Source organism: Syzygium oleosum, unplaced genomic scaffold (genome assembly GCF_021117445.2).
Source record: "Syzygium oleosum isolate NSW1041296 unplaced genomic scaffold, Sole_v2.1 Sole_v2.12, whole genome shotgun sequence".
NCBI lineage: Eukaryota > Viridiplantae > Streptophyta > Magnoliopsida > Myrtales > Myrtaceae > Syzygium > Syzygium oleosum.
The window spans coordinates 849,999-874,706 of NW_026607496.1; the positions used below are offsets into that span (position 1 = coordinate 849,999).

At 41.6% G+C, this 24,708-nt stretch overlaps 4 protein-coding genes across 9 annotated transcripts; 1 reads left to right on the plus strand and 3 right to left on the minus strand.

The window, feature by feature from the left end:
• Positions 1 to 779: 779 nt before the first annotated feature.
• LOC130139464 (pentatricopeptide repeat-containing protein At4g18975, chloroplastic-like) lies at positions 780 to 8,429 on the plus strand. Of its 5 annotated transcripts, none has more exons than XM_056316470.1 (8): positions 780 to 1,157; positions 1,872 to 1,959; positions 2,416 to 2,538; positions 4,211 to 4,327; positions 5,959 to 6,087; positions 6,306 to 6,518; positions 7,127 to 7,316; positions 7,720 to 8,429. In XM_056316470.1, the coding sequence occupies exons 2-8, from the start codon at positions 1,930 to 1,932 to the stop codon at positions 7,776 to 7,778; spliced, it is 861 nt and encodes a 286-aa protein (XP_056172445.1). In that variant the 5' UTR covers positions 780 to 1,157; positions 1,872 to 1,929; the 3' UTR covers positions 7,779 to 8,429. The 5 variants fall into 5 exon arrangements, with proteins under 5 accessions (XP_056172445.1, XP_056172448.1, XP_056172443.1 ...); XM_056316473.1 differs by having other exon boundaries at positions 4,250 to 4,327; XM_056316468.1 differs by having other exon boundaries at positions 781 to 1,157; positions 5,944 to 6,087.
• A 579-nt stretch (positions 8,430 to 9,008) lies between these two features.
• On the minus strand, positions 9,009 to 12,451 carry LOC130134343 (probable protein phosphatase 2C 42). 2 transcript variants are annotated; one of them, XM_056316466.1, is made up of 4 exons: positions 11,904 to 12,451; positions 10,900 to 11,270; positions 9,477 to 9,713; positions 9,009 to 9,261 (listed from the first exon to the last, which is right to left on the minus strand). In XM_056316466.1, exons 1-4 carry the CDS (start codon positions 12,235 to 12,237, stop codon positions 9,049 to 9,051), a joined length of 1,155 nt encoding a protein of 384 aa, XP_056172441.1. In that variant the 5' UTR covers positions 12,238 to 12,451; the 3' UTR covers positions 9,009 to 9,048. The 2 variants fall into 2 exon arrangements, with proteins under 2 accessions (XP_056172441.1, XP_056172442.1); XM_056316467.1 differs by having other exon boundaries at positions 11,928 to 12,448.
• Positions 12,452 to 13,466: 1,015 nt separating this feature from the next.
• LOC115677076 (probable enoyl-CoA hydratase 1, peroxisomal) lies at positions 13,467 to 16,546 on the minus strand. The gene is made up of 3 exons (XM_030600128.2): positions 16,039 to 16,546; positions 14,880 to 15,162; positions 13,467 to 13,768 (listed from the first exon to the last, which is right to left on the minus strand). The coding sequence occupies exons 1-3, from the start codon at positions 16,440 to 16,442 to the stop codon at positions 13,664 to 13,666; spliced, it is 792 nt and encodes a 263-aa protein (XP_030455988.1). The 5' UTR covers positions 16,443 to 16,546; the 3' UTR covers positions 13,467 to 13,663.
• A 2,465-nt stretch (positions 16,547 to 19,011) lies between these two features.
• LOC115677073 (GDSL esterase/lipase At4g16230-like) lies at positions 19,012 to 24,700 on the minus strand. The gene is made up of 8 exons (XM_030600123.2): positions 24,572 to 24,700; positions 24,216 to 24,512; positions 23,795 to 24,129; positions 20,684 to 20,925; positions 20,470 to 20,600; positions 20,063 to 20,308; positions 19,730 to 19,985; positions 19,012 to 19,616 (listed from the first exon to the last, which is right to left on the minus strand). Exons 1-8 carry the CDS (start codon positions 24,698 to 24,700, stop codon positions 19,393 to 19,395), a joined length of 1,860 nt encoding a protein of 619 aa, XP_030455983.2. The 3' UTR covers positions 19,012 to 19,392.
• Positions 24,701 to 24,708: the final 8 nt, after the last annotated feature.

Consider the following 24,708-nt stretch of genomic DNA (forward strand, 5'->3'; position numbering starts at 1 on the left):
TATTTTATTTTGCGCACAAACAATGTAACCTTTAATTTCAAAATTGGAATTACCCAAATTTTCATGCATTTTTATTTAGGGTTAATACCACGAAAAACCCCAAACTGGTGCACTTATGACAATTTTACCCCAAACTAATTTTTTGACTACCAAAAACCTCAAACTGGTATACCTGTGATAATTTTATTCCGAACTATTTTTTTAATCACCAAAAACCCCACACTGGTACACTTGTGATAATTTTACCTCGAACTAATTTTTTGGCTACCAAAAACCCCAAACTGGTACACCTGTGATAATTTTACCCTAAAAAATTTTTTTGACCACTAAAAACCCCAACTGGTACATTTGTGACAAATTTACCCTCCGTTAGTGTCTGTTAAATTAAATTAATATCACGAAAAATTACAAATTTGTAAACTTAACTCCAAACTAGTACACCCGTGAACTATCACGTGTCATCGAACTTAGCAATTTGATAGAAAAATTTAACGGAAATCAACATGGGGTAAATTTGTCATAGATATACCAGTTTGAAATTTTTTGGTGGTCAAAAAATTAGTTCGGGATAAAATTATCACTTGTGTGAGATTTTTTATGGTCAAAAAATAGTTCTTGATAAAATTATTATAGGTGTACGAATTTAGAATTTTTTGTAATCAAAAAAATAATTTAAAGTAAATTTATTATGAATGTATAAGTTAGTTTGAGGTTTTTCGTCGTATTAACCTTTTTATTCAACGGTCCTTTTATACCTCCGATTTTTTACTCCTCCATTTTCAAGCATAGAAGAGCGAATTGCCGAGCGCTCCTGCCAAAGCCCTTCCCTCCTCCGCCACCGACCAGCGCCGCCGCCTCATACGCCCATCGACGGCCGCCATAGACCGGCGACTCCGCGGCAACCGCAGTCGCACTCCACGCCGCGGCCACACTCCACCGACCCCAGCCACCGCAGCATCGGCTGAGCGCTCGCTGCCACCGCTGCCAGTCCCCGAGCCTGTCACCTCGACGCCGCCATAGACCGGCGACCCCGTGGCAACGGCAGCCGCACTTCACGCCGCGTAGCAGTGCCGCCACAATCGCCGCGGCCACGCTCCGCCGACCCCGGCCACCGCAGCATCGGCTGTGCGCTCGCCGCCACCGCTGCCAGTCCCCGAGTCTGTCACCACCTCTTTCTCTCTCTCTGTGTCTCGTTTAAGTGGTTTTCATACAGCGACTCCGCGATCAACTCCTATGAAACTTAATATTTCAATTTTTGCATATCCATACAATTGAACCGCGACTCTGATGAACCGTTTTTTGGGATGAATTGGCCCTGCGCGGCGGCCATGCCTAGTTGCTGTTCGGTAGGGCAGAATGAGTAGCGGAATGCGAAGTAGGGTGGAGAGTCTTGGCCATTTTGGTCAGCATCAGTAACGCAGCTGATGCTTCGACTGATTTTGCTGGGCAATGTGTGTGACCTTTGGATGGTTTCATAGAGTAATGCTGGGTATGCTAAGATCGGTCTACTAAATCGGTATGTTTAAGTGATGTTAGTCGTGACGAACTGTAAATGGCTTTTAATACGAGTTTGACACATCACGTTGTACTGATTAAGTGAGCTGGACTTAGTATGCAAGTGCCATTCAGTTAGCATGCAAGCATTATTTCGTCAACAGGACTTAGTGCGTTTTCCGTGGTGTAGTTTATTACTTATCAATTATTAGTATGGGGGCTCTTGGTTGTCGTCATCGTTGAGGTGTTTTTGTTTTTGGCATGATGACTCTTAGGGGAGTTCGACGATGAGAATTCTTTTGGGTGTTTTGTGATGATTGGACTGTGGTTACTGCGGGTGCTCCTTTGTAGTTGACTCAGAAGTTGTTCTTCCACAGGACTTGGAGATGGAGTAACCCCTAAATTTGTGAGGTTGAGGCAAGAGGACCCCCACCGATGCGGAGATCATTGGCAATATCCTCCCTGGTGAGCCCTTTCCGTTTCATTCTTCCCTTACTTTCTTAATTGCTTCTGCATAGATGGCCTTGTATCGTTTGAGGTTTCTCTGGGTCTGAGTAATTGAGACTTGAGTTATTTTTGGGCATTGACGCTGTTAATAATTTCTCCAATAAAACTTAGTTTATCTCGCTGTGGTTTTCATCTCCACTGTCCTTCCTGATTATATCGACGTAGTTCTGTTGAGTTCTCTGTTCCTTGAAACCCATATTATAGAGTACTAGCATTTGCAATGACTTGTTGAGAACTTTTCCCTGTCATTACATTTTTTGAATCATTGTCGATTTCCAGAGGTTCAATTTGATGGTAATTTTCTTCGTAATTGGCTTATGAGGGGCAAAAGAATGCCTGATGTGGATCAGATTTGTCTTTGGACTGATTAATGATACATTTGAGATTCTAACATATGCTGATTGCTTTGCACAGGTTGGACGTTTGACTCAATATGGAGTGGTTCGTGTCGAGAAACTTGGTTCCAGTTACAGTACAATGGTCCAGTCTCATAAATATGGACATTGCACTGGTGGAGCAAAAGAGTCATCATTAAAGGTGCTTATTAAATCATTTTTCGTGTGCTCTGATTGGTAAAAATAGCCCACAACTCCTTAGGTTAACTTGCGCTTGGAAAAGAAGTAGCAAAAATGATAACATAAGAAAAACACAAGTTCTGGCCTATTTCTTTTTAAGGGAGGGCGGAGGCTGTCCCCTCCAGTCAATGTGTCCTTGTAGGTCCATTAATAATACCATGTTTTTGGAGAATGGGTTATCGCTTGTCTAAGGAATTCGGGTCTTTTTCGATGGAGGTTCTGTTTCTTGTGGATATGATTCCATTATTGATCCAATATGTTCCTTTAACCTTAGATTTGCAGGTGCCTTTTTAACTCATTCTTTGCATTTACTCTTTCATGTTCTTTGCATTTACTGCTTTGGTTGATGCATCTTTACTATACCATCTACAGAAATATACAGCAGCTACTGCATCTTGAATGTGCCTTGTAAGCTTTTCATTTAACAATGGAGAAGGATAGGATTGTACAGGTGAAGTTTGATGTAGGCCTATTGCTATTAAGAGTTTTTCTAGAATCCCTTTGTGCTTTTTAATGTAAGTCACAGTTCAATTACATGTGCTCCATGGCTTGCTTGGTGCGACTCGTACGGCTTTCATCCAAAATCCTTGAACAAGTTTTTCTCCGTGGTCCCTCTCCATGATAATGAATGACATCTGCTGTAACTGTATATCTCCTCAATCTCCTCGTTAGATAGATGGCCTTCTCAGTCAACCTTCCTTACACCACTCATATGGAATCCTCTTTTGTGGTTTAAGATATTTGAAGGCTGCATTTAGAAAAGGGTCACTGCTCTCCTTTGATGGTCATTTGAAGACAAAAGCATTTGTTGACACAGAGTGGGTTAGGTCTGTTGATGTTAGAAGATTCGCTTCTGGCATTGGCAGTAACCTAGTTGATTTGTGAAGTAAAAAAGAGTTGGTTACTTTTAGATCATGTGCAGATGCTGAGTATGCAGTTGTGACAGGAGATGTGGTCGACTTCTTTTGCCTGAGAAAATTAGTTCAAGATGTAAGACTAAATGTTGAGCAACTGACCTTACTCTATTGTGATAAAAAGACGGCTGCTATCAGCATCAGTCACAGTCTGGTTCAATGTGTTAGAGCAGAACATATTGAAATTAACAAGAATTCCTCAATGTGAAACTAGAGAACAGGCTCATTTGTAAATCTATCGTGAAATCCATAAAGTGACTGGTATATCTTTTTTATTCCCGGTTTGCAAGATGGGCATGGAAAATATCTACCCTCCATCTTGAGGGGGCGTATCGAGAGTTTTTTCTTTTTGGTGGCTGACTTGTAATATTAGGTAGTGTCATGTCATATTCATTATCAAAACACATGAACTGGTTGTAACATGTATTGTACAACTCACCTTTCTACGCTCTTCTTTCTTCTTTCAATACCCAAATCACATCAAGAAAGTATTCATTTATAAGCTCCCGTGGCATATGCAGATTTTAGTGGTCTATTGCAAATTTTTAGAATTGTTGATGTATGGATGGATTTGTATGCGCAGGATGTTACCTGATGAATAGCCTTCCAGTTGTATTCTTCAACTGAACCATTTTGAAACTTCATTGCAATCATATCTCTCTTAAGTTTCTTTTTTCATAGTTGCTATTGTTTGACTTGAACTTAGTGATTGTATTGCAGGAAGAGGGTGATGCTCATGCTGTCTTACATGGTGGGCAGGAAATAGAAAGATCACAGAAGCCCAGGATTGGAGAAAATGTTTCAAGAAAGGATCGGTTCAATTTTCTAGTGAGCACAGTAAGTATTAATGGGTGGAATTAGTTCTCGAATATGAAACTTTGTAGAACGCTGCTCTGTGAATGACGCTAATATGAGATCTATTCCTTTTATCTGCCATATATTAGGATAGAAAATGACATAACCACGAAGTTGACTGATAAGTAGAATCTAATTATATCCCAGTTAATTTTGGAGTGCGTTTAAGTATAATAGTGTGAAAACTTGTCATACATTGAAGGTAAATTGGCAAGAAAACCAAGTGATGAACATCTCATGTCACTTTGTTAATTGAGCTAATTGAAGCAGCCCGAATAACCATGCAAGCTGAGAGCGATCATCATTGGAAATAGTTGCACTATAATCAAGTTTTCGTGGAAATAGGCATTGTATTATCAACAACTCAAGAGACCTAATAGGTTTACGATTCTTCTTTTAGTTGATTTTGTAGTTTGATCTACCAGAATTAGAATACTATCAGGATTTTGATGAGTTTCTAATTTCTACTTGATGTAGAATTTGATGGGTTTCTATTTGTAATGGAATTAGGTTCTGGATCCCTATTGCTACTTGGAATAGGATTTTGAAGGGGTTTATTAAAACGATTCATCACGTTTATTGAAGTATCATAACTCTTATGCTTTTTTGAGTATTGCGATGCGGTTTTATATTTAATAATGATGCTTAAGATGTGGTGTTTATGAGCTTTATGTGTGACATTTAAAAGAATTTATTGTACTTCATTTAGGCATCGTGCTCAAGACCTCCCAAGCATCATAATCTAGGGTTCTTAAGCATCATTTCAAGTAATGAATTTCATTGCACAACTCCATAGTAAACAACTGCTAAAAACTCGAACTTTATTATTAATCTAAGAATATCATATCTAAAGATTCTGCTATAACTTATTCCAAGTTGAAAAGGGATACTTATATAGAAAATGTAAATCCTACTTCAAATAAAAATGAGAAACCTAATTTCCTATTTAAAATAGAGAAGGAAATTGATTAAATTCTGAATGACTTGGATCCCATCCAACTGATAAGACTGTTAATTCAATTAGTATGTTGTGCTATTAATCTATTAAAACTCTTACTATTGAGGCAAACGTCCATCATCATCAAGACTTGAAATTCAACCTTTGAATTACTATCACATTGTTTCAGTTTGTGTGCTGCATCACCATGCTCTGTACCCTCCCTAATTCTTCTTTCCAAGATCCACATTCCATTGATGTTATTTTTTTTTATTCTGTTTACAATGACCAGCTGCCAAAGTGCTGAGCTGCAACTAGTAGCTCTTTATTGCATAACTTCTTGCTCAATTTACTTTGTCATATACCTAGTCTAGCTTCCCTCGGTAGTAACTAGCTTTGTCAATCACCCTCAAAAGGCTCTGCTTTAATTTAAAGTCCATTTGACTCCATCTTACCAACACCCATGCCTAATTAGAACCCCCAAATAATCTTCGATGTCTGAAGCCATTGGGAAGGGTTTCGGTTTGCAAATGCACTCTTGGTTTTGCGTGGCAGCTTAATCTTCTTCCACTTTTTGACATAATTGAAGACTTTTTACAGACATTTCTTCAGGTATTATACTTGTGCGTTTGCTTATTACTTTACTCCTTAAAATTAACAGCTTCTTGATCTGAAGGACAGCAAACAATCAGTTTATGGTGCTCTTGATGCCTGGGTTGCATGGGAACAAAATTTTCCTCTTGCTTCGCTTAGGAGGGCATTGCTTGTTCTTGAGAAAGAACACCAGTGGCATAGGATAGTCCAGGTAATCTCACTAGAATTTCCCTGAGAAACATTCAATGCTGTGAGGTACTAAATTGTTAAATTTTGTACTATGAATGTGTTGTTGACCTTTGTTTCAGAAGAAGTGTGAGCTTTTGCTGTTACTTTTTATTTCCCTTCTTTGAAATTGTGGCACTCTAAAAGTAGTGCACTATGAGCAGTCTGTCTGACTTTAGACCTGGTTTTGCCTTGCACTTGTAGGTAATTAAATGGATGCTGAGCAAAGGACAGGGAAACACAATGGGAACATATGGAATGTTAATCCGGGCTCTAGACATGGACCATAGAGCAGAAGAAGCGCACAGATTTTGGGTGAAGAAAATTGGTAGTGATCTACATTCTGTACCATGGAGTTTATGCACCAGCATGATAGCGATCTACTATCGAAACAATATGCTGGAGCATCTTATAAAGGTAGTAATACTGTGGAAGTTAAAATTCACATGCTTAAAGTAAAAGGACATTATGGTTATGAAGTGAAACTCTGACTGACGAGCTAATTTTTTACAAGACTATGGTAGTCTCTGACAAGAAGATTTTCAGAAATTCTTGAATTCACAAGATGTTTGGGGCAACATCCTGATAATGATAATGCCTACTAAATCTATGAGGCCTCGGTGAAGTTCTGAGAGGAAATTGTATGCATAAGCATGGAAAAATAAGTCTTACATTAAGTTTCCTGTGAACTACTTAAAAGAAGAGCTTCTGCAGCTCAATCACATATTAAGAAGGTTCATATGAAAATGATTTTTGGATTGTGTCCTCCCCTCCTTCTCTCTCAAATACCATGTTATGCTACACCAAGCTGTCATTTCCATTTCGGAACAACTATCAAAGAATATTTAGAGTTCGAAAATTCAGTGGTTTTTGAATAGTTACCCCATTGGCTATCTATTTTGTTTATCTTATGTTTAGATGATTATGATTAATTAGTCCATCTCTAGCTTGTTAGGAGCTGGCATTTCTTTTTGTTTTCCCACAATTCCCTGAACCTTATGAATTTTACCTTGTTGAATATGTAGCTTTTCAAAGGCCTTGAAGCTTTTGATCGGAAGCCACCAGAGAAGTCAATAGTTCAGAAAGTGGCAGATGTATACGAGGTTTCAGGCCTAGTCGAGGAGAAAACGAGACTTTTAGAGAAATATGATTATCTTTTCACAGAATCACACAAAGGCTCCGCCAAATCCACTTCAAAGAAGGGGAAGAAATCAGGTCAGTTATCTAAGAATATAGTATTTACCATCCCCATACTCAAATAAAGAAGTCATATGCAAATCTCACAGATCAATTTCTTTGCGAAATGAAAACAAATGATGTTGATTGGAGCCAATATGTGACGGTAGTGAATTTATCATCTAGAATCTAAAAGAAAGAATACGGTGTTGGTTCATGTATGTGAATTCAAAGTTGTGGATGGGATTTGTTTCCCTACCAATGGAGTTATGATGTCTAATATTGGTTTGATATTAAAATTCTATGCATACTGTTGCACAAATTCCCTGAAAAGTTCGTCTGATACATGTTCTTTGAGAATTCAACATTGATGGTTCTGTTGAGTTGTTTTCCTTTGGAAACTTCTTTGAGCATATAGCATTTCTCATCTCTTTCATTTCAGAAAGCTGGACCTGCCATCCTTTTCTGGCATCGCAATTTAACCCATGTATCGTCTCTTAATATTGTCCTTCAGGGCAGAGGAAAAAGACAGACCTGCCATTATAGTCTTTGAAGAAGACAGGCACAAACAACCAGGAATAAAGAGAAGAATGGGATGCCTTTAGATGGTTGTGGCATTTTAAAGCTGAACCTGCCGTCCTTTTCCAGCATTGCAATTTTCTTCTGCCGAGCATTTCTTGGTGTCCTTTCTCATGTGATATCCAATGGCCAAACCTTTTGATGCTTGTGGTATTTGGAAGCCTTCTAACAAGAAGAAAAGGAAGACATGGCGATGAAATGGGTTCGGTCTTTTACACACAAGGAAGGTAATCGAAAATGGCATTGAAATGATTTTTCCGTCTATACCAGAAATTTGCTTGATCCGGTTTTAGATATGAAGTTGAGAAGTATCAAAGTCGTCTTGAAGCAAGTATATTGGTAGAACGAACGTGTTATGTGGGTACTGTCATCGACTTACATCATTTCATAGTAAAATTAGAACCTTCATCCCTCCGGAGCGGGCGAAGGTCGGTCGCGACAATTATGCTTTTTATTATAGCATATGAGGCGGTTATGGGAGTGAATGTAGTCTGCAATATTCTATTTGCCGTTGTCGTTGGATGTAAAACAGAAATTTTCTGGCTCATTAGCAAGTTGTTGGGTTGGGTACAATTCATGCCACGTTCCGACATATCTCGGTTAAATTTCCACTATGATGTTGTGTCCGAGTTGTATTAGCACGTTGTGTCGAAAATGACCACACCAGATCAGCGCGGCAATTCTTCCTGTAAGTTGCACGTGACACGAGAACTTCTAGCAAATCACGCAAGAAAACCACGACACCAAGCTCACCGTACGATCTGGGCACCGAACCCAAGATGCTACTGTCATCATTGATCACAAAGGTTGACATGAGTTTTGGAAGATTAGCCAAGGCAAAGGTAAAGAACCTACATGCAGTGAGAAACTCGAACATTCCTATTTCAAACTTTAAGGTGCCCAAACTTCATGGCAAAATGCACTAAGGTATCTACTCGATTTCCCATGTATTTTAATTGAAGGTATCACATGAACACAAAGTTTATAATTGTTTCAGAGCTACTACAACCGTTACTTACAAGAATCGTAGAACTAAATATGCTATTTCGGTGTTTTTAGTATAGTGCTCGAGCGGCACGCAAGTTTGAATATGCTGCTCCCTCCCGTACGTCATGAGATGTCTTGACGATAATAAAAATGCAATTCCTTGGATTTGGCCAAAATCAGAGGAAACATGAACTCATTTTGATTATCAGTGTTCTAAAGCACTTCGAATAGAGATAGGTGAATCTAGCACAGATCCCCTGGATATCAGATCATGGTTCAAGAATAAAACAATGACTGTTATATCATCATGAAAATGCCGCCGAACCTCCTTGTCGATTTTGCGAAGATCTGAATAACGCATTTCTCGCTTTCTTGCGGCTTCATACAGAGCAGCCTTAATTAACCTTTTGGCACTTCCCTGAAAAAAAAAAAAGAAGAGAAACTTGCCCATAAATACTCAGGAAGATAAGATAAAACTAAAGATAGACTGCATCAGAATGCCTAGTAATGTATACTTCATGCAAACTAATGAGAAGAAGCAATCTCAATGCTCATGCAAAAACTGTCGCAACAAAAAGTTCGTCTCCACAGAAGAAAAATGGCCACGAAAATTGTACACAGAGAAGGTCTTACCGCCCGAGGATGACTGTGGACAATCTCCACAGCTTTCTCATTAGTCAAATGTTCCCACAGGCCATCAGATGCAAAAATAAGAAAAGTATCATTTGGATGAATAGGGTGAGAGGTAATTGCCGGATTGGCAGTTAAAATTGGCATATTCAAAGGCTGAGGAAGTCTGAATTTTGGATTAAGCGGTTCCCTGTTGAACCGTGCATGCTTCAGGTATACATCACCAATAGACCTAGAAACCTGCATCAAGTGCATTTAAGTGCATAATCAGATGAGGTTCATATCAGTTTTTTTCCCTTCAAAAGATGACATCAACAGCAAAAGGCAACCAATGACATCAATATCAAGTTGTACATAAACTCCACGGCTCAAATGTACTTATTGTTGGGATATTTAAATATTAAACCATACATTTATCTAACAGTTTAAGCTTTTAAAGCAGTTAGCTATGATCCCACAAGATTTTCACTTATCATTATAGAAGGTGAAATCAAGTTTCTCCTCTCCTCTGTGACTAACTATCAAATTTCTCTATTATTTTTTCCTATAAAAAACTAAATAGCATCTTCAGCTTCTTTTAAGCTGTAACATTCACAAACCACTTAATATAACTACCTTTCAGCTACTGGAAATATAGTACTCAATAATCTGAACCAACTTCAATCCTCAAAACAAATCCATAAACCCTTCCAAACATACTCATCATAGTAAATTTTTACCATTATGCATAAACATGTCAAAACTGACTTTAATTGTCAATTTGGGGTAAGTATGAAATGTGTAATTTAAACAGAATCAAATATTATCTAGTTTGTCATTGGTCATGAGGAAAGGAGTATCCACTTTGTCCCAGAATTTCCAATAGACAATAAATTTTCCAACTAAATTAGAAGCATGCAGTCTTGTCAAGTTTTCACTACATAAAAAGTCAAAAAACAACAAGATGACAACAGGGACAACAACAGCGACAAGTTTCATGCTCTAACCACCACGGAACCCGAAAACTTAAAATAGCAAAATTTACAGTGGTCCTCATTTAAAAGATTCCTTCACATGTCTACAGACAACATGTTTAGGTGTGCGAGAAGGCGGAGTCCAATGCTCTCATGCTACTTAAAGACTGATGGAATTAACGGGAAATCAGTCCAAAGAATCCTCCATTTGGAGGCTTAATTAAGAAGAGAAAGAGAGAGAATGGAGTGCATTTTTTCTCCATAAAAGATATAATTCATTTATAAAAATTAGAAGATGAAGATCTTCCAAATCGGGTTTACATTCGGATGTCATACCATAATTGACTGGAGATCAACTTCAGACATTGTTTAAAAATTAGAAAACTGGAGCTAGTGCAAGCTAAAACAAAACAAAGAGAAAATTTTCAATCAGCCAGCAGCACCGCATCAATTGTTGAGCTAGAGACAAATACCTGAATGAGGCCTTTCACTCTCCAAACTCCATGTCTGAGGACGACGATTTGGGGGTCATTTGGGTGTAGCTCTTTAAGTTCCTGCCTGACAGACTCAATATTTGCATTATGCTCTGCTGATAGCTGTATGGCAGCAATAACATCTGTATTGCCAACCTTCTTGCCTAATACTACCCGAGAGTCTCCAAGGCTTGCTACATAGAGGGTCCTCTGATATATGACTCCAACTAGACAGCAGGAACCAGAAGAAGCTATATTCGGCCGGGCACTCCATGACTCTGACACAAGGGCTGTAAACCCCTCCTCCGTTTCTTGAAATGCCCTTTGAATGGTGTCACATGTCACAACTCCCTGCGTTTCAGCTGATAATGCTGCACCAACACAAAGCCTAAGAGTGCCAAGATAAGAAGGCCCCTCCTTAAATAGCACAGTCACATAAAATAAGGGAAAGGACAAGATACGGCAAAAAAGCAATGGATGCCTTCCCATTAAACATGACTCCCACTGATCTTTCTCTCAATTCAAGTTCTAACTAGGCTATCATACAGGGATATCTAAGTTAAATTGAAGAACATGTGCACTCACGTGGGAGAGATGATTCAGATCCGGGATGCACTTAACTGTGCCTGATATAAGCTTCTGAAAGTTCAAAAAGCAGAAGTTGAGCAATATTCTATCTCAAATTCTCTACCAAATTGGACCCAGCTACATCCTACTCGAAATGAGTCTGCTAATCCAAAATTCACCGTGAATTGAACATAATTATGAGCCAAAACTAAAGTTAGTAAGTAAATGCATAAAATCTGCATGCAGTACTTCACAAAAAGTGTGCTTCACGAGCGCCCTAAAATTAGAAACAACAAATGGAGTCGATAGGAACGAAAATGACTATGCGTTCCAACCTCCATAAGCAAAACAATTAGAACATTCAGATTCCATCAAAGCCGGATATCTCTGCGTAACCGCCTAATCAAAAACATTCCGATCAATCAAAAGGCTCTAACCTCGGGGCTCATCAGGAAACGAACCTTGAAAGTGCCGAAACAGATGATCGCACACGTATCGAGCGGCATCGGGCCCGCCGTGACCGTCGTAAATGCCAACGAACGTCCCGAACTGACCGGACTCGATCTGGCTCTGATCCTCGAGCACCTGGTTAGCCTGCACGACGGCCATGGAGAAGTCGCCGGTCGCGCATCTCCCCAGGTCCCCGAACCAGAGCAACCCGTCCTTCCCTTCGCTCCCGAAGGATCCCAGGCCGCCGTCGCCGCCGCCTCCATTATCGCAGCCGAAGGGGTTCCAGCACGAGGAGAGCAGGCTCATCAGGGCCTCGAGCATCCCACATCGCTCGTGGACGCAAGCCCTGCTGGCCCCGATGCAGTAGTCGCCGCCGCCGTCCGATCCGGAGGTCTCGATGTCGTCGGAGCCCGCCAAGATCGGGGACTTTTCCAGGGCTCTCGGGGGAGGGTTTCAGCGGCGGAGGATCGGGAGGGTGAGCAGCAGGGAAGAGCTCACATCACTCGCTCTGTCGTCTAGAGAGAGAGAGAGAGAGAGATGGCGCGTGCGAATGCGCGCGCGCGCGCGTCGCTTTCAATGTGTTTCATATATATATATTATTTATTTATTTATTATTCATATAAATATATAATATAAATAATATATATTATTTTACAACGTTCCATGCTCAATTGCAATGAACAACAAAAACACCATAACGTTATTTAAACAATTCAAGTGCGATTCGCAACCGCTCTTGAAAAATTCTAGACAGAAAATGACACGAATAATCTCTAAATTTTGGCTTGATATATAATATAGTCCCTGAATTTTTTGTACATATTCAACTTAATTCTTGGACTATATGAAACACATGTAATGCTATCATTCCATAAATTCAAGTTCAAGAATAACATTTAACATTTTCATATAATTCATGAACTAATTTAAATATGTATCAAAGGTTTATAAATCACATCGAACAAATTAAAGGTTCAGAAATCACGTTGCACGTTGAGTTAAAGTTCATGAACCACATTGAACAAATTAAAATTTCATGAATTATTTGTGTCATTATCCCAATTTCAAAACCTCGAATTACAGAACTAAAGTTTAGGAACAATTTATATCAAAGCTCAAGTAATAATCGAATTATTACGGGGAAGAACGTGTTCACAGCCATAGCGGTTTTATCTTCGAAAGTCAAATGTGATCATACTTCTTCTGTTGTTGATTAAATAAAAGTCAAAATCTTATTAAATGTCAAGCATGATCTGGCATATCCAGAAACTCTCCATCTTCGAGTATAAATAATTCGTTTAATACGAAAAGAGAAGCTAAGTGCAGAGACAATTTCTTCGACAGCGGTTCCTTCGGCCGGCCGGCCGGCCGCCTTCGCCGGGAAGGCTCTCTCCATTAGTCAACATCATTTTGGAGCCGGACCAAAATGCAACCTCAATAGATGGCTCATTGAAAGAACGAGCTTCAGAGGATCGAGAGGAACGTGTACTTTTTTCCTTTCTTGGCGATAAGGATGGGGAGGGGCGATCTGCGCTTGGTCCCATAGCCTCTACAGAAAACGAAATTTCGGTTGCGTAAAATGCCCGCCGGATGGACCGACGCATCGATCGTTTCGGCGGGATGGAATTATACAAAAGCATCGAATCATCCGACCCCCGCCTTTGAGATCGAAACAGATCTTATGCTCTACTTTATTGAAAAAGTACAAACAAAATGAGAGGTTACACACATGCATGATCCTGTCCCTCTACAATCTGGCAGCAGGTTTCTTTGAGCCCCGTCCTGCTATGAATTCTTGCATCTTCTTGAACTGTTCCTTGGTCATCCCGTTGTAATATTCATGAGCCCTTTCCTGTTAAAGCGACGGAAACATGTGATCGCAAGGAAGTTCACGGCAAGAAGTACGTAAAAGGGTGTGCTTAGTTCGCCGGGGTTGAGTTGAGAGGCAAATAAGACTTGCTGGCAGTTGACTGACTGCTAGGGACAGACAAAAATGCCAGGGGGAATTAGTCACCATGCACCAACATCGGCGACTTTCTTTTTTCTCAGTTCTTTCATTTCGTAGCGCATTCAAACCGCAGAATCCCGATTCTGAACTGGGAGTTCTAATCTCGACCGGGGCACATGTGAAGAATTTAAGAAGGCTTCAACTTTAACAGAGGTACAAAGTGCCATAGTGCACATCAATAACAAAGTACAATCGAACGAAGAGGCCAAGAATAGAAAACCAGATTCGAGAAGGTGTGCAACAGTAACAAGGGCTATAGCACCGCTCACATTTGCCAGTTACGTGAAGAACTCACTGTTCCTCGCAACTTAGTCTTCAAATATTTCCTCTTCATTCTAGCTTGGGCAAAAGCCACTAAAAACCCCAAACTATAATCACCGTGACACATTTACTCTAAACTTTTTTCTTTGACACAAAAAATCCCAAACTTCTACCTATGTGACACATTTATCCTCCATCAAAGTTCCGTCAATGAGCACCGTTAAAAATTTGCCTACATGGACGCTGGAAAGCAAACGGTGTTGACATGGCCCCTACGTGGCTTAAGTATAACAAAAACGAGGTTTTTTTGGCCGAAAAATCATATAACAGAACCTTCACAGGAGGGAGGGGTTAAATGTGTCACATAGTTACAAATTAGGAGTTTTATATGTCACAAGAAAAAGTTTAAGGTAAATGTGTCACAATGGGCATAGTTTGGAGTTTTTGATGTCACAAAAAAAAAGGTTCAGGGTAAATGTGTCACAGAGAGTATAGTTTGAGGTTTTTGGTGGCTTTTTCCCTTCTAGTTTTATTAGCTAGTTTTGTAATTTGCAGAGACCAATAGACCTGAAGACCAGCTCTTTCTTAAATAGTATGTCTCCGACAAAAAAGCCTAATGGACTTGATACACACAAAAGATGCATCATAGAATTAATGGATCCAAAGATGCTGGAAACTGAAGAGCTGTAATTACCTTCTCCAATGCAAGAGCATGGCCTAGGTCCAGCTTGAAGCCATCGTTTATGACTGACTTGTACCTCAAAACCAGGTCATGGTTGTTCTTGATGATGGCCTCAGCAATTTCTCGTGCCTTCTTCAGCAACTGGCCTTCTTCAACCACATGGTTTACAAAGCCCAATCTCTCAGCCTGCTCGGCAGTAAGAGGCGTGGCTGTAAGAGAAACTTCGCGAGCTTTATTGGGTCCGATGATGCGCGCAAGCTTCTGAGAGAGACCCCACGAAGGAAAGATTCCGAACCTGCAACAGCACGCATTTGATACTTCAACCAATGAAGAAGCTTCTGTGAATTACTCAGAAAGTAGGCCACCGCAATGGATCGAGAACAAAAACATTGAAAAGAATACTCTGCTACGATGAAGGGGAAAACCACCGAGCGGTCTTTCTTTAGCCAAAGATCAGCAATCTATTTCCTCTCACAAAAATAGAAGTCCAAGCTCTTGGACCCCACTTCTATGTCCCTTGAGGAACCAATCTTTCATCGTAACTTGTCATACCCAAGTTCATCTTGTCACGATTCTTACACAAAGCCTTCGTACCGCACAAACAGCTATTCATTGAAAACTTCTAAGTGTTTGTGGAGAGCGACACTTCACATAGCAATTAAGATAGATTGAACTTCGATGCGACAAGCTACGAAAGAGAAATTGGTCTCTCGAAGAAACATGGAAAACCCCCATTCAAGGCATCAGTCCTTGGAGGACTATCATTTCTGAAAAACCCCATGTGTTTGGCATGTTGCCATGATTTACAAAACAAGCAAAGTGACCTCAGCACATCATCACTGAGTATCTATGCATTAACCTGACGTACCCCACAACCAGGGAGCACCATCAGATCCTATCAAACCGAGAAGCGAGGTAAGATAGCAGCCGCCCTACGAGTTGACGACAAAACTTCTTATCCGAGACACAAACCCGCAAGAACTTGTACACACGCGCATTATCAACAGCAATTCACATGAAGCCGAGTCTAATGACATAGACCACGAAGCGATCACACAATTGCCTGAAGCAAACTCGTTCTCACTCATTCACTTCCAGTCCCAGCTCAAATGAACAAAACGCTAAAAATCCGATGCAGGACGCAGAGCAGAGAAGGAGAGGAATCGCTTACCTGGCATGGGTATCGATGAACTTGGCTCCCTTAGCGGCCACCAAGATGTCGCAGGCGAGCGCGATCTCGAACCCAGCCGTCACCGCGAACCCACCGACCGCGCCGATGATCGGCTTCGGGCACCGCTCCATCTGGGCGACGGGGTCCGTCTCCGGGTCCTTGACGTCGCCCTTGAACACGTCCTCGGCCGCCGTGAGGTCCACGCCGGAGCAGAACGCGCGGCCCGACCCGGACAGCACGATGGCCCGCACCGACCCGTCGGCGCCCAGGCCCCGGAAGGCCCGGGCGAGGTCGACCATCATGGGGCGGGTCAGCGAGTTCAGGGACTTGGGCCGGTTGATCGTGACCGAGGCGACGCCGTCCGGGTCGCGCTTGACGAGAATCAAGGGTTGGGGATCGGCCATCGCCGCCTTCACCGGAAGGTGTTCGACGAAATGCTTGGCCTTCGGTGTGGGTGGTCGCCGGGAGACTGGAATCGGATGTCGGGAAGAAGGGGGACGAATGGATGGATTTTGTTCATACGATTTGCGGGCATTGATGTGCGTGCCGAGACTGACCCGTTGACTTATCCCTAAAATAAATTAATAATAACTCAAATAGATTTATAATAGTTTAATATAAAAAAATTTGACAAGTAAAGTTGAGAAAATCTGTAAATAATTTTTTTTTAAAGAAAGTTTGGTAATTTGTAGTTGATCAGATGGTAAGGGGTCCAAATTAAAGTTAGTCATTCCTTATGAAAGTTGATATTTTTTTATAAAAAAAAGGGGGTAATTTATTAGGATAACATAAGATAGAACTAGTGGGTACTCTCGAATAAAATTGGTGATTCCATTTAAGGGTCGGTGATTTTAATAAAAGTTGCCAAGTTATTGAAGAAGTTGGTTATTCGAATTCGATCAAATGGAGTGACTCAAATTAGAGCTGGTAACTTTATTGGAAAATAAGTGGGTAGTTCGATTTAAGAGTCCTAATTTGGACACGGTTAAATTAGATAAAATGTTCCGACCAAAAAAAATTAGATAAAACGTTAGCAAGCACCTCAAATAAAAGTTAATAACATAAAACCAATCGATACATTCATCAATAAAAAAAAGTTAGGTAATTTATAATCAATAAATCCAATATATTTGGTTTTGTAACTTGCATGAAAGCTGGTAAGTTGAAAAGAACTAGCTGATTAGTAACTCAAGTTGGTAATTTGGTACGGGGGATTTGGTAAATAACTTCAACAAAAGGTGAGAAGCGGAAAATCGCTCAAATAAATATCAATAACCTAACATTACTTTTTAACTCAGCCCAAAGTTGATACTTCTTTCAAATTAGGTTTGGTCATTTCACGCGACTCAATGTTAGTACGCTACCCGATATGTGATAAATAATCAAATAAAAGTTGATAATTTGATACGAAAGATGGGTAACTTGCCAACACGCAACTGTCTGTGGTGGCTCCGTTGATGTGTCCCTCTCGAACGGTATGCAAGCCCCACGTTCGCTACGACAATTTTCCTTGCACCCAGATCGTGAAGTCTCTGCAAAGCTGTAAAAGTTAACCCAATGAATGGCTGTCTACGAGAGAATGTGATTCTGGTGAAGGAAGAATTTTGACAGAATGACTCGATGCTGTATACTGTGTATGAAGTTAGAGTTGTTCATTTGTTCATGAAAATGCCGATGAATTCGGCGAAGGAACAATCGCCGCTCCTAGATGCAATCACGATGCTTTGCCATCGAGCATAAGATCAACCACAATACCCGGATTGGAGCCGGAGAAGAACAGTGATAATCTTCGATTTGACGAGTTAATAATGCTAAAATCTTGCTGTATGTTTTAAAACTGCAGTGAACGAATCGAGACCGTGATCTAACAGGGGACAAACGAAAGGTCAATGGCCAGCATTATAGATGAACAATAGAGTGATCTAAATTGCATCCGATGCAGGCTACGTTATTGAATAAACGCCGTTCACTTTGGGGCTCTGAGCCTATTGAATCGAGGGTGTGGGTAGCATTGAGTGTCACCGCCAAATCAGAATCAACCCGTGAAAAATAGAACTCAACTTAGAGTTCCAGTGCACATTATCTAATAAACCTCTAGGGTATGGCTAAGAATTCCACCGTCGATACTTAAAAGTGTCCGCCTTTCTCGCTCAAGAGTCGGGTTCGCATCCCTGCATTTGCTTATTCTCTTGGGACTGCCTAGGAGGCACGGATCTATGAAACTGTGCTCGACCGATTACCCGGCACGAGAAGGGACTCATTGAGGGAGTTTCGGATGACCCGGTTCCTTCACAAACCGAAAGAGAAATTGTTTACTTACACTCAACTGCCAGCGAAACCAACTCCCCTTCAACTTGCAGAATCGATCTTGGAAGTTGATGCAGATCACTCAAAAATGGAAGTCCCACCCATTACTGTATCCATGTCATTGAACTCAAAATAGTAAATCCTAACCGGAAACGCAGAAAGAAAGAAAAGAAGAAGAATAGAACAACTTCATAGTTAAAGCTGTGATGCAGTTCTTCGACCGACAGCAAAAGCTTGACTTGAGCAGCAACATTTAATGTATTGACTGCGTCTGTACTTTATGAATCATTGGCCATCCCAAGAAGGGTTGGTCTGGCGAGTTATTGCATCCAAGTGCAACCCCCCATCACTACATCATAACGATTGCTCACTACTTCATGCTGAGAGTTAGTAACGCTTACTAACAAGCTATCGAATAAGGAATTTACCGGTCACTTTTCTGTCATCAACCTTATTTGACATTCGCAACCGCTTTCGTAAATTTACGAGCATGGAATAGCGTTCTGTTTGCCATCGCACATTTGCTTTGATTCGTGGTCACAAGTTTATTCGAAATTTGGGTTACTTCGTCAAAGCCGTGGTTGAAGGACGACCAGGACATCTAAAGGGAGTTCAAAGTATATAATTCTGGTCTTCCAAAACTACTCAACAGAGAGTTGTATCCGAGTGCGAAAGGCATGTGGCCACTCTCGATGTTTACTCGAGTTACTTCTTAAACATCTCCTCTCACGGATTGTCTTGATCAACAAGTATCGATCAAAATGGGCACTTATAACAGCAATTTCTTGGTTCCATGAAGCAATGAACACAATCTGATGAAACACGCTGTCTTGAGCTTCCATGCACGAGACAAGAACATCTTTTTCCCCGGGTATCAAGTTACATATATCATGTGAAATGAATACTGTTGAATACCTGTGGACGATTTACCGTTTCCTCTATGTAAGCACAGTCCATACTCTTTCTCCAACCCAATTACGTGAAATCCGAATCGATCACTAGCTATATCCATATCCATATATGTCTTACTTTGCGCTACTTATTTGATCAGGATTCGACGAGTCGCCGAATGTTCATCGTCGTGATATCTTGAACTCCACCATCCATAAGACGCTTCGCGATTATGACGTTTGTAGCATCCGAAGGATGATATGGATCCCAGAAGACATACTTTGACCTGTCCTGACAAACACTAGAAAGCGGACTGCAAGGTATCAGACCCCCGAACTGACCCGCAGTGTAGCAGCATGCCGAATTTGGGTTTTCGAAACCTGCGAGAAAGGTTTTCGATCGAAATTAAGAACGGATGGTCGTCCATTAGCCAATCTTATGCAGACAAAGGAAGAAGTAATAAAGTAGTAGAGATTGCAATGCAGCACTGTACCGTATGAAATATAATTGTCGATAATGTCTTGTACGATGCGATACACGTCGGCATAAACGAATTTCGATCCTTCCAAACTTGAGCCGAGGTCTACAACAAGGCTTCTCAATTGGTTATTAAATAACTGAGCCATCTGATTCGGGAAGTCAATGCAACAATCTGTGTCAGCTCCATTGGTGTCCCTCTCGAATGGTGTGCAACCTATCGGCCCTACATTTGCTACGACGATTCTCCTCGCGCCCAGATCATAAAGTCTCTGCAAATAACATTAACCATCATTGTAAAGTATTATTACAAATATAACTTTCGGGAATTAGAATGCGCGAAATATACCAGAAGTTGCTGCCTATATCTGGAAATCATTGTGTTCACGAAAACTTCTGGAGATATCAATCTCTGCTCAGCTGCGGAGATCACTGGCGTCAAGTAGTTATTGATGAAATCATTCGATCCGATGGTGATCGAGAAGAGGGCTGTCTTGAACAGCTCCGTGGCTGCAGAAATGCCGATGCCCGAGATTATGTCTTGCCTTGTATTCTCGAAATTATCTAACTGCGCATCCCAGTTTATTCGATCGCCCTGTCATCCCGTTAAAAAGTGTATTACTTTATGTAATCAATTGCATATTAATGTTCGCCTTTTTTTTTGTATAATTGCTCTACTGCAGAACAAAGATTATCCATAATTGTGTCGCGGGTTTGATAAATACAATCACGATTCGAGAAGAAAACAATGCTTACGAAAATCTGTCCAGTGGAGTTAAGGATTCCGCCTCCACCAGAAGCATAGTTGACCCCCTGCAAGACGACGGGCCAAACCGTCGTCGGAGCCAGGTATGGAGGAGTATAATCCTCGAAACCCAACTCTTCGCCTGCGAGAGGAAAAACGATGAGTAGTTCAGAATACGATAAGCAGAGAATCCAGCGTTGTGTTTACAGTCTGGCGAGAACTTGCCTATGATGTCGATGATTGTTCTTCCGTTTGTGAACCGTCCCGTTGGGCCGCCAAAGTCGATCCCATTGGGGATGAAGTTAGCCTTCGAAAGCGACGGGATGTAGTTGTTGTTTCCAGCTTCAACCAAGGAATCTCCGAAAACGAAATTTGCAGGAACGCTCTTGGCAAAGCAACTTCGGAGCAGGACCAAGAGAATCAAAGTTGTAGAAGTTAACCCAATGAATGGCTGTCTAGCAGAGAATCTACTCATTGTCAAGAAGAAAAGCAGAAATGCAAAGTACACTGGAATTTCTTTGCTATATCAATGTGAACTGGTACGTCCCTATGCTCTCTGTTCTCTCACTGAATTCGAAGCCAAAGAATTTGGCAGAGCAAGTGGCCAAAAGAATGTGATTCTGGTACAGGAAGAAATTGACTGAATGACTCAATGATGAATACTGTGAAAGAATCCAGAAAAGTTGTTCATTTCTTCACGAAAATGTCCGATGAATTCGACCACCGCTCCTAGACACGGTCACGGCGCTTCGCAACCGAAGATGAGAACAACCAACCCAGAGTGGAGCAGGAAAAGAACAACAACGATCTTTGGTTTAACAAGTCACTAATGCTAAAAACTTGCAGTGTCTGTAAAAACGGGTCCAAAGAACGAACAAGTATGCCCAGAGAGCCTGAGGAAAAGAAGGGTCTATAATGCAGAGAACGAATCAAGGCTGATTTGACATGGGACAAATGAAAGGTCAACGACTACCGTGTAGCTGAACGATGAGTGATCTAGATTCTATCTCGTGTATGCTATGGTTGAAAGATGAAGTACCCTTTGCTCTGGGGCGTGCAACATTGAACGTCGCTGCGAAATCAGCACCAACCCGTGAAAATAAAACTCGCACTAGAGTTCCAACGCACGAAATTCTATTAACCACTTGGGTCATGGCTAAGAAACTGTGCTCGGATCGATTGCGTGGCATGAGAAGGGACCGGTCGAGGGACTTTGCGGATGACGCGGGATCAGCATTATTAAATGAACACGAGGAAGAAGAACTGTGAAGTCCGTGTTCCTTCACGAATCAGAAGATACTCTGTTTACTTCACTCAACTGCCAACGAACCCAACTCTCACCTTCACCTTGCAGAGTCGATCTTGGAAGTTAATGGGCATCGCTTGAAATGGCAAGTCCCGCCCATTACTGCATTCGTGCAGTTGGACTTAAAATAGTAAATCCTGACCCGAAACACAGAAGAAAAAAAGCGGAAAGGAGGAGGATAAGGGTGCACATGAATACCATTCTGTGCCCGGGAACTATTTCTGAACAGAAATGATTTTTTTTTATTCTGTGCCCGGAAACAATTTCTAAGTATTTGAAGGCGTTTGATAAACTGTCCAAAATTTCTATTCCTAGAGTAGAAAAGAACAGAAATGCGTTTGGTAACTACACAAAATTTCTGTTCCCGAATAATATTTTAATAATATTTTGAATTGTTTAATCTTTTTTTCTTTCTACCATTTTCTTCTTTGGCCATGGCCGGTCGCAGCGACCGGCCACAGCTCCGAGGGCGGCCGAGGGCGTCACGGCCCTCGTCGGCCGCCGGCGGAGGCGAGGGTCGTCCTCGCCGGCGAGGGCGAGGGCTGGACCCTCGCCATCTTTGGGCGAGGCCGACCTCGCCGTCGCAACCGACGGCGAGGCTCGGCCTCGCCCTCGCCGGCCCAGCCCAGGAAGAACAACACAAAAATAAGAAAAGAAAAAAAAAAAAAGAAGAAAAAAAACTGATTCTCAAAATTGTGCCGAGAAATAAGAAGCAATTTTTTTTTACTTCTTGTTTCTCTTCCAAAACTGTTTCTCGGCACAAATTTTTGCAAAAATGTGCCCGGGAACAAAAAGTTTACCAAACGCATTTATGTTCCCAAACTATTTCTGGGAACAAAAAAACAGAAATTTTCACTGTTTGGTACATTACCAAACGGGCCCTAAGACAGCTGCATCGTTAAAGCTGTGTTGCTGTCCTTCAACCAACAGTAACAGCTTGGCTTGAGCGGCAACATTGAATGTGTTGACCGCGGGTGTAGTTCATAATTCATTGGCCATCGCTAGATGGGTTTGGTTTTGAGAGTTATTGCGTGCACGTGCTAGCCCATCACTGCTACATCATAATGATTGCTCTCCAATTCATGGTGATATTGTTTTTTTTTCCCCTCTTGAATTTTCCAAAAAATGTGAACTGTGACAGTGACCGGGTCCCGTGGACAAGCACCCTTGGACATGTAGTTGATTATGCACATAACGAGGACGGTCGCCGTGTCGAAAATTTGCAATCTTTCTATATTTGATTGCTTAACAAGCGTTTCGGATCATTATTTTTAAAAAAAGAAATATATACAAGCAAACTTAAGGGGCATATAGTTGCCTGGGGGCCCCGAGCCACCCCCAGGTCCTGTCATCAATGGAGATGGACTTTGCTCTCGTCCAAAGATTAGAGAACGTTTTGACTGACGAGCGTATTATTGGGTATTTGAATTGAGCATGTTAGGGTTTGCATCATGATCACGTGAAAATTCGCTCCATTAATTATATTTCATGACAAAGTTTAGTATTACCAAGAACTTACAATCATCCCCTAATTAGTCATTAATCATTGTCCCTGTCCTGGGGGCATATGGAAAACAAAAGAAGAAGGAATCGCGTGCACACATAAATCGAATTTTTTATATAATATTAAAAGTTATATATCGTGTGGATTGTGTTTATTGATAAAGATAAGGATGATAAAATCCAGTTTTGGAAGTCTATCTTGTATAATGAAAGCTATAACTAAATTATGCCTATCGGTTGACACTAGATTGAGAATAATCGAACACCTATGTCTCTATTTCACTCCTATTAACGAGATAATATAACCGAGTAAAAGAGAAAAAGAAATTAAGAATTTGCTATAAAGTAAAAACTTCTTTAAAGATGCATTATGACAATGTGTAGAAACTTGGTCTGTGGCTACAAAATGTCTGAATTGGTAATCAGGACGGTGCGAGCTCATTGAAGCTAAAAATTGTTAGAAGACTACTCAGTAGAAAGGCAAGCAAGATACTACAAGTTGCTGGACTTCACAGCTTAAGATCCACCTCAGAGGCCCGCCGCCGCCGCCACTAGCATCGCCGCCCGCGCCTCCTCCACTTCCATAGCTACCGCTTACACCACCACTGGCAACCACCTCCGCCACAAGAAACTGCCGCCGACAGCCCCCCCGCCTATTCTTCCAAAGCCATAACTTGCACCACCACCACCACCACCACCAAAATCCTCCACCACCTTTCCCATCACCAATGCCACATTTGAATCCTTCTCCTCCAGCACCGCCTCTGCCACCTCCTATGCCTCCACCGAAACTAGCACTGCCGCCACCGACTTCTCCCCCGACACCACCACCTTCCCCGTCACTTTGCCACCTCCTAGGCCGCTGCCAACACTCCTATCTGCATCACTTCCAACCCAAAGAACCTCCAGCACCATTGCCTTACCAGGTTCAATTCCAACTCAACCCACCTTTTCGCCCTCCAAAATCCTACACCTTCTTCTCTGCGTCCAAAAGCCACTGCCAACCCCTTCTCTACTACCACCACCTTTGCCACCGCCGGCTCCAACAACACCTTTTCCGCTCCCAAAACCACCAGCACCACCTCCAACTCCTACACGGTCACTTTTTCCATGTCCGAAAGGCATCAGTGACTCCTCCAGCACCACCACCTTGGCCACATCCCACTCGTGGGACACCACATTTTCCTCCAACCCAGCCCACCCCAGCTCCTCCAGCTCCAGCTCCGCCAAATCCTCATCCACCCACTACCACCACCAGTTCCTACCCCAACTCCAAAGCCACCACCAACTCCTAGATCGGCAACCTGATCAAATACTCCTCCAGCTCTGCCATTCGATCTTGCTCCACCATCCTTATCAAATGCTCCACCTACAACTACACCACCTCCTTCAGCACCACCACCCAAGCGTCCTCCAGTGTTATCAGACAACATATATATTA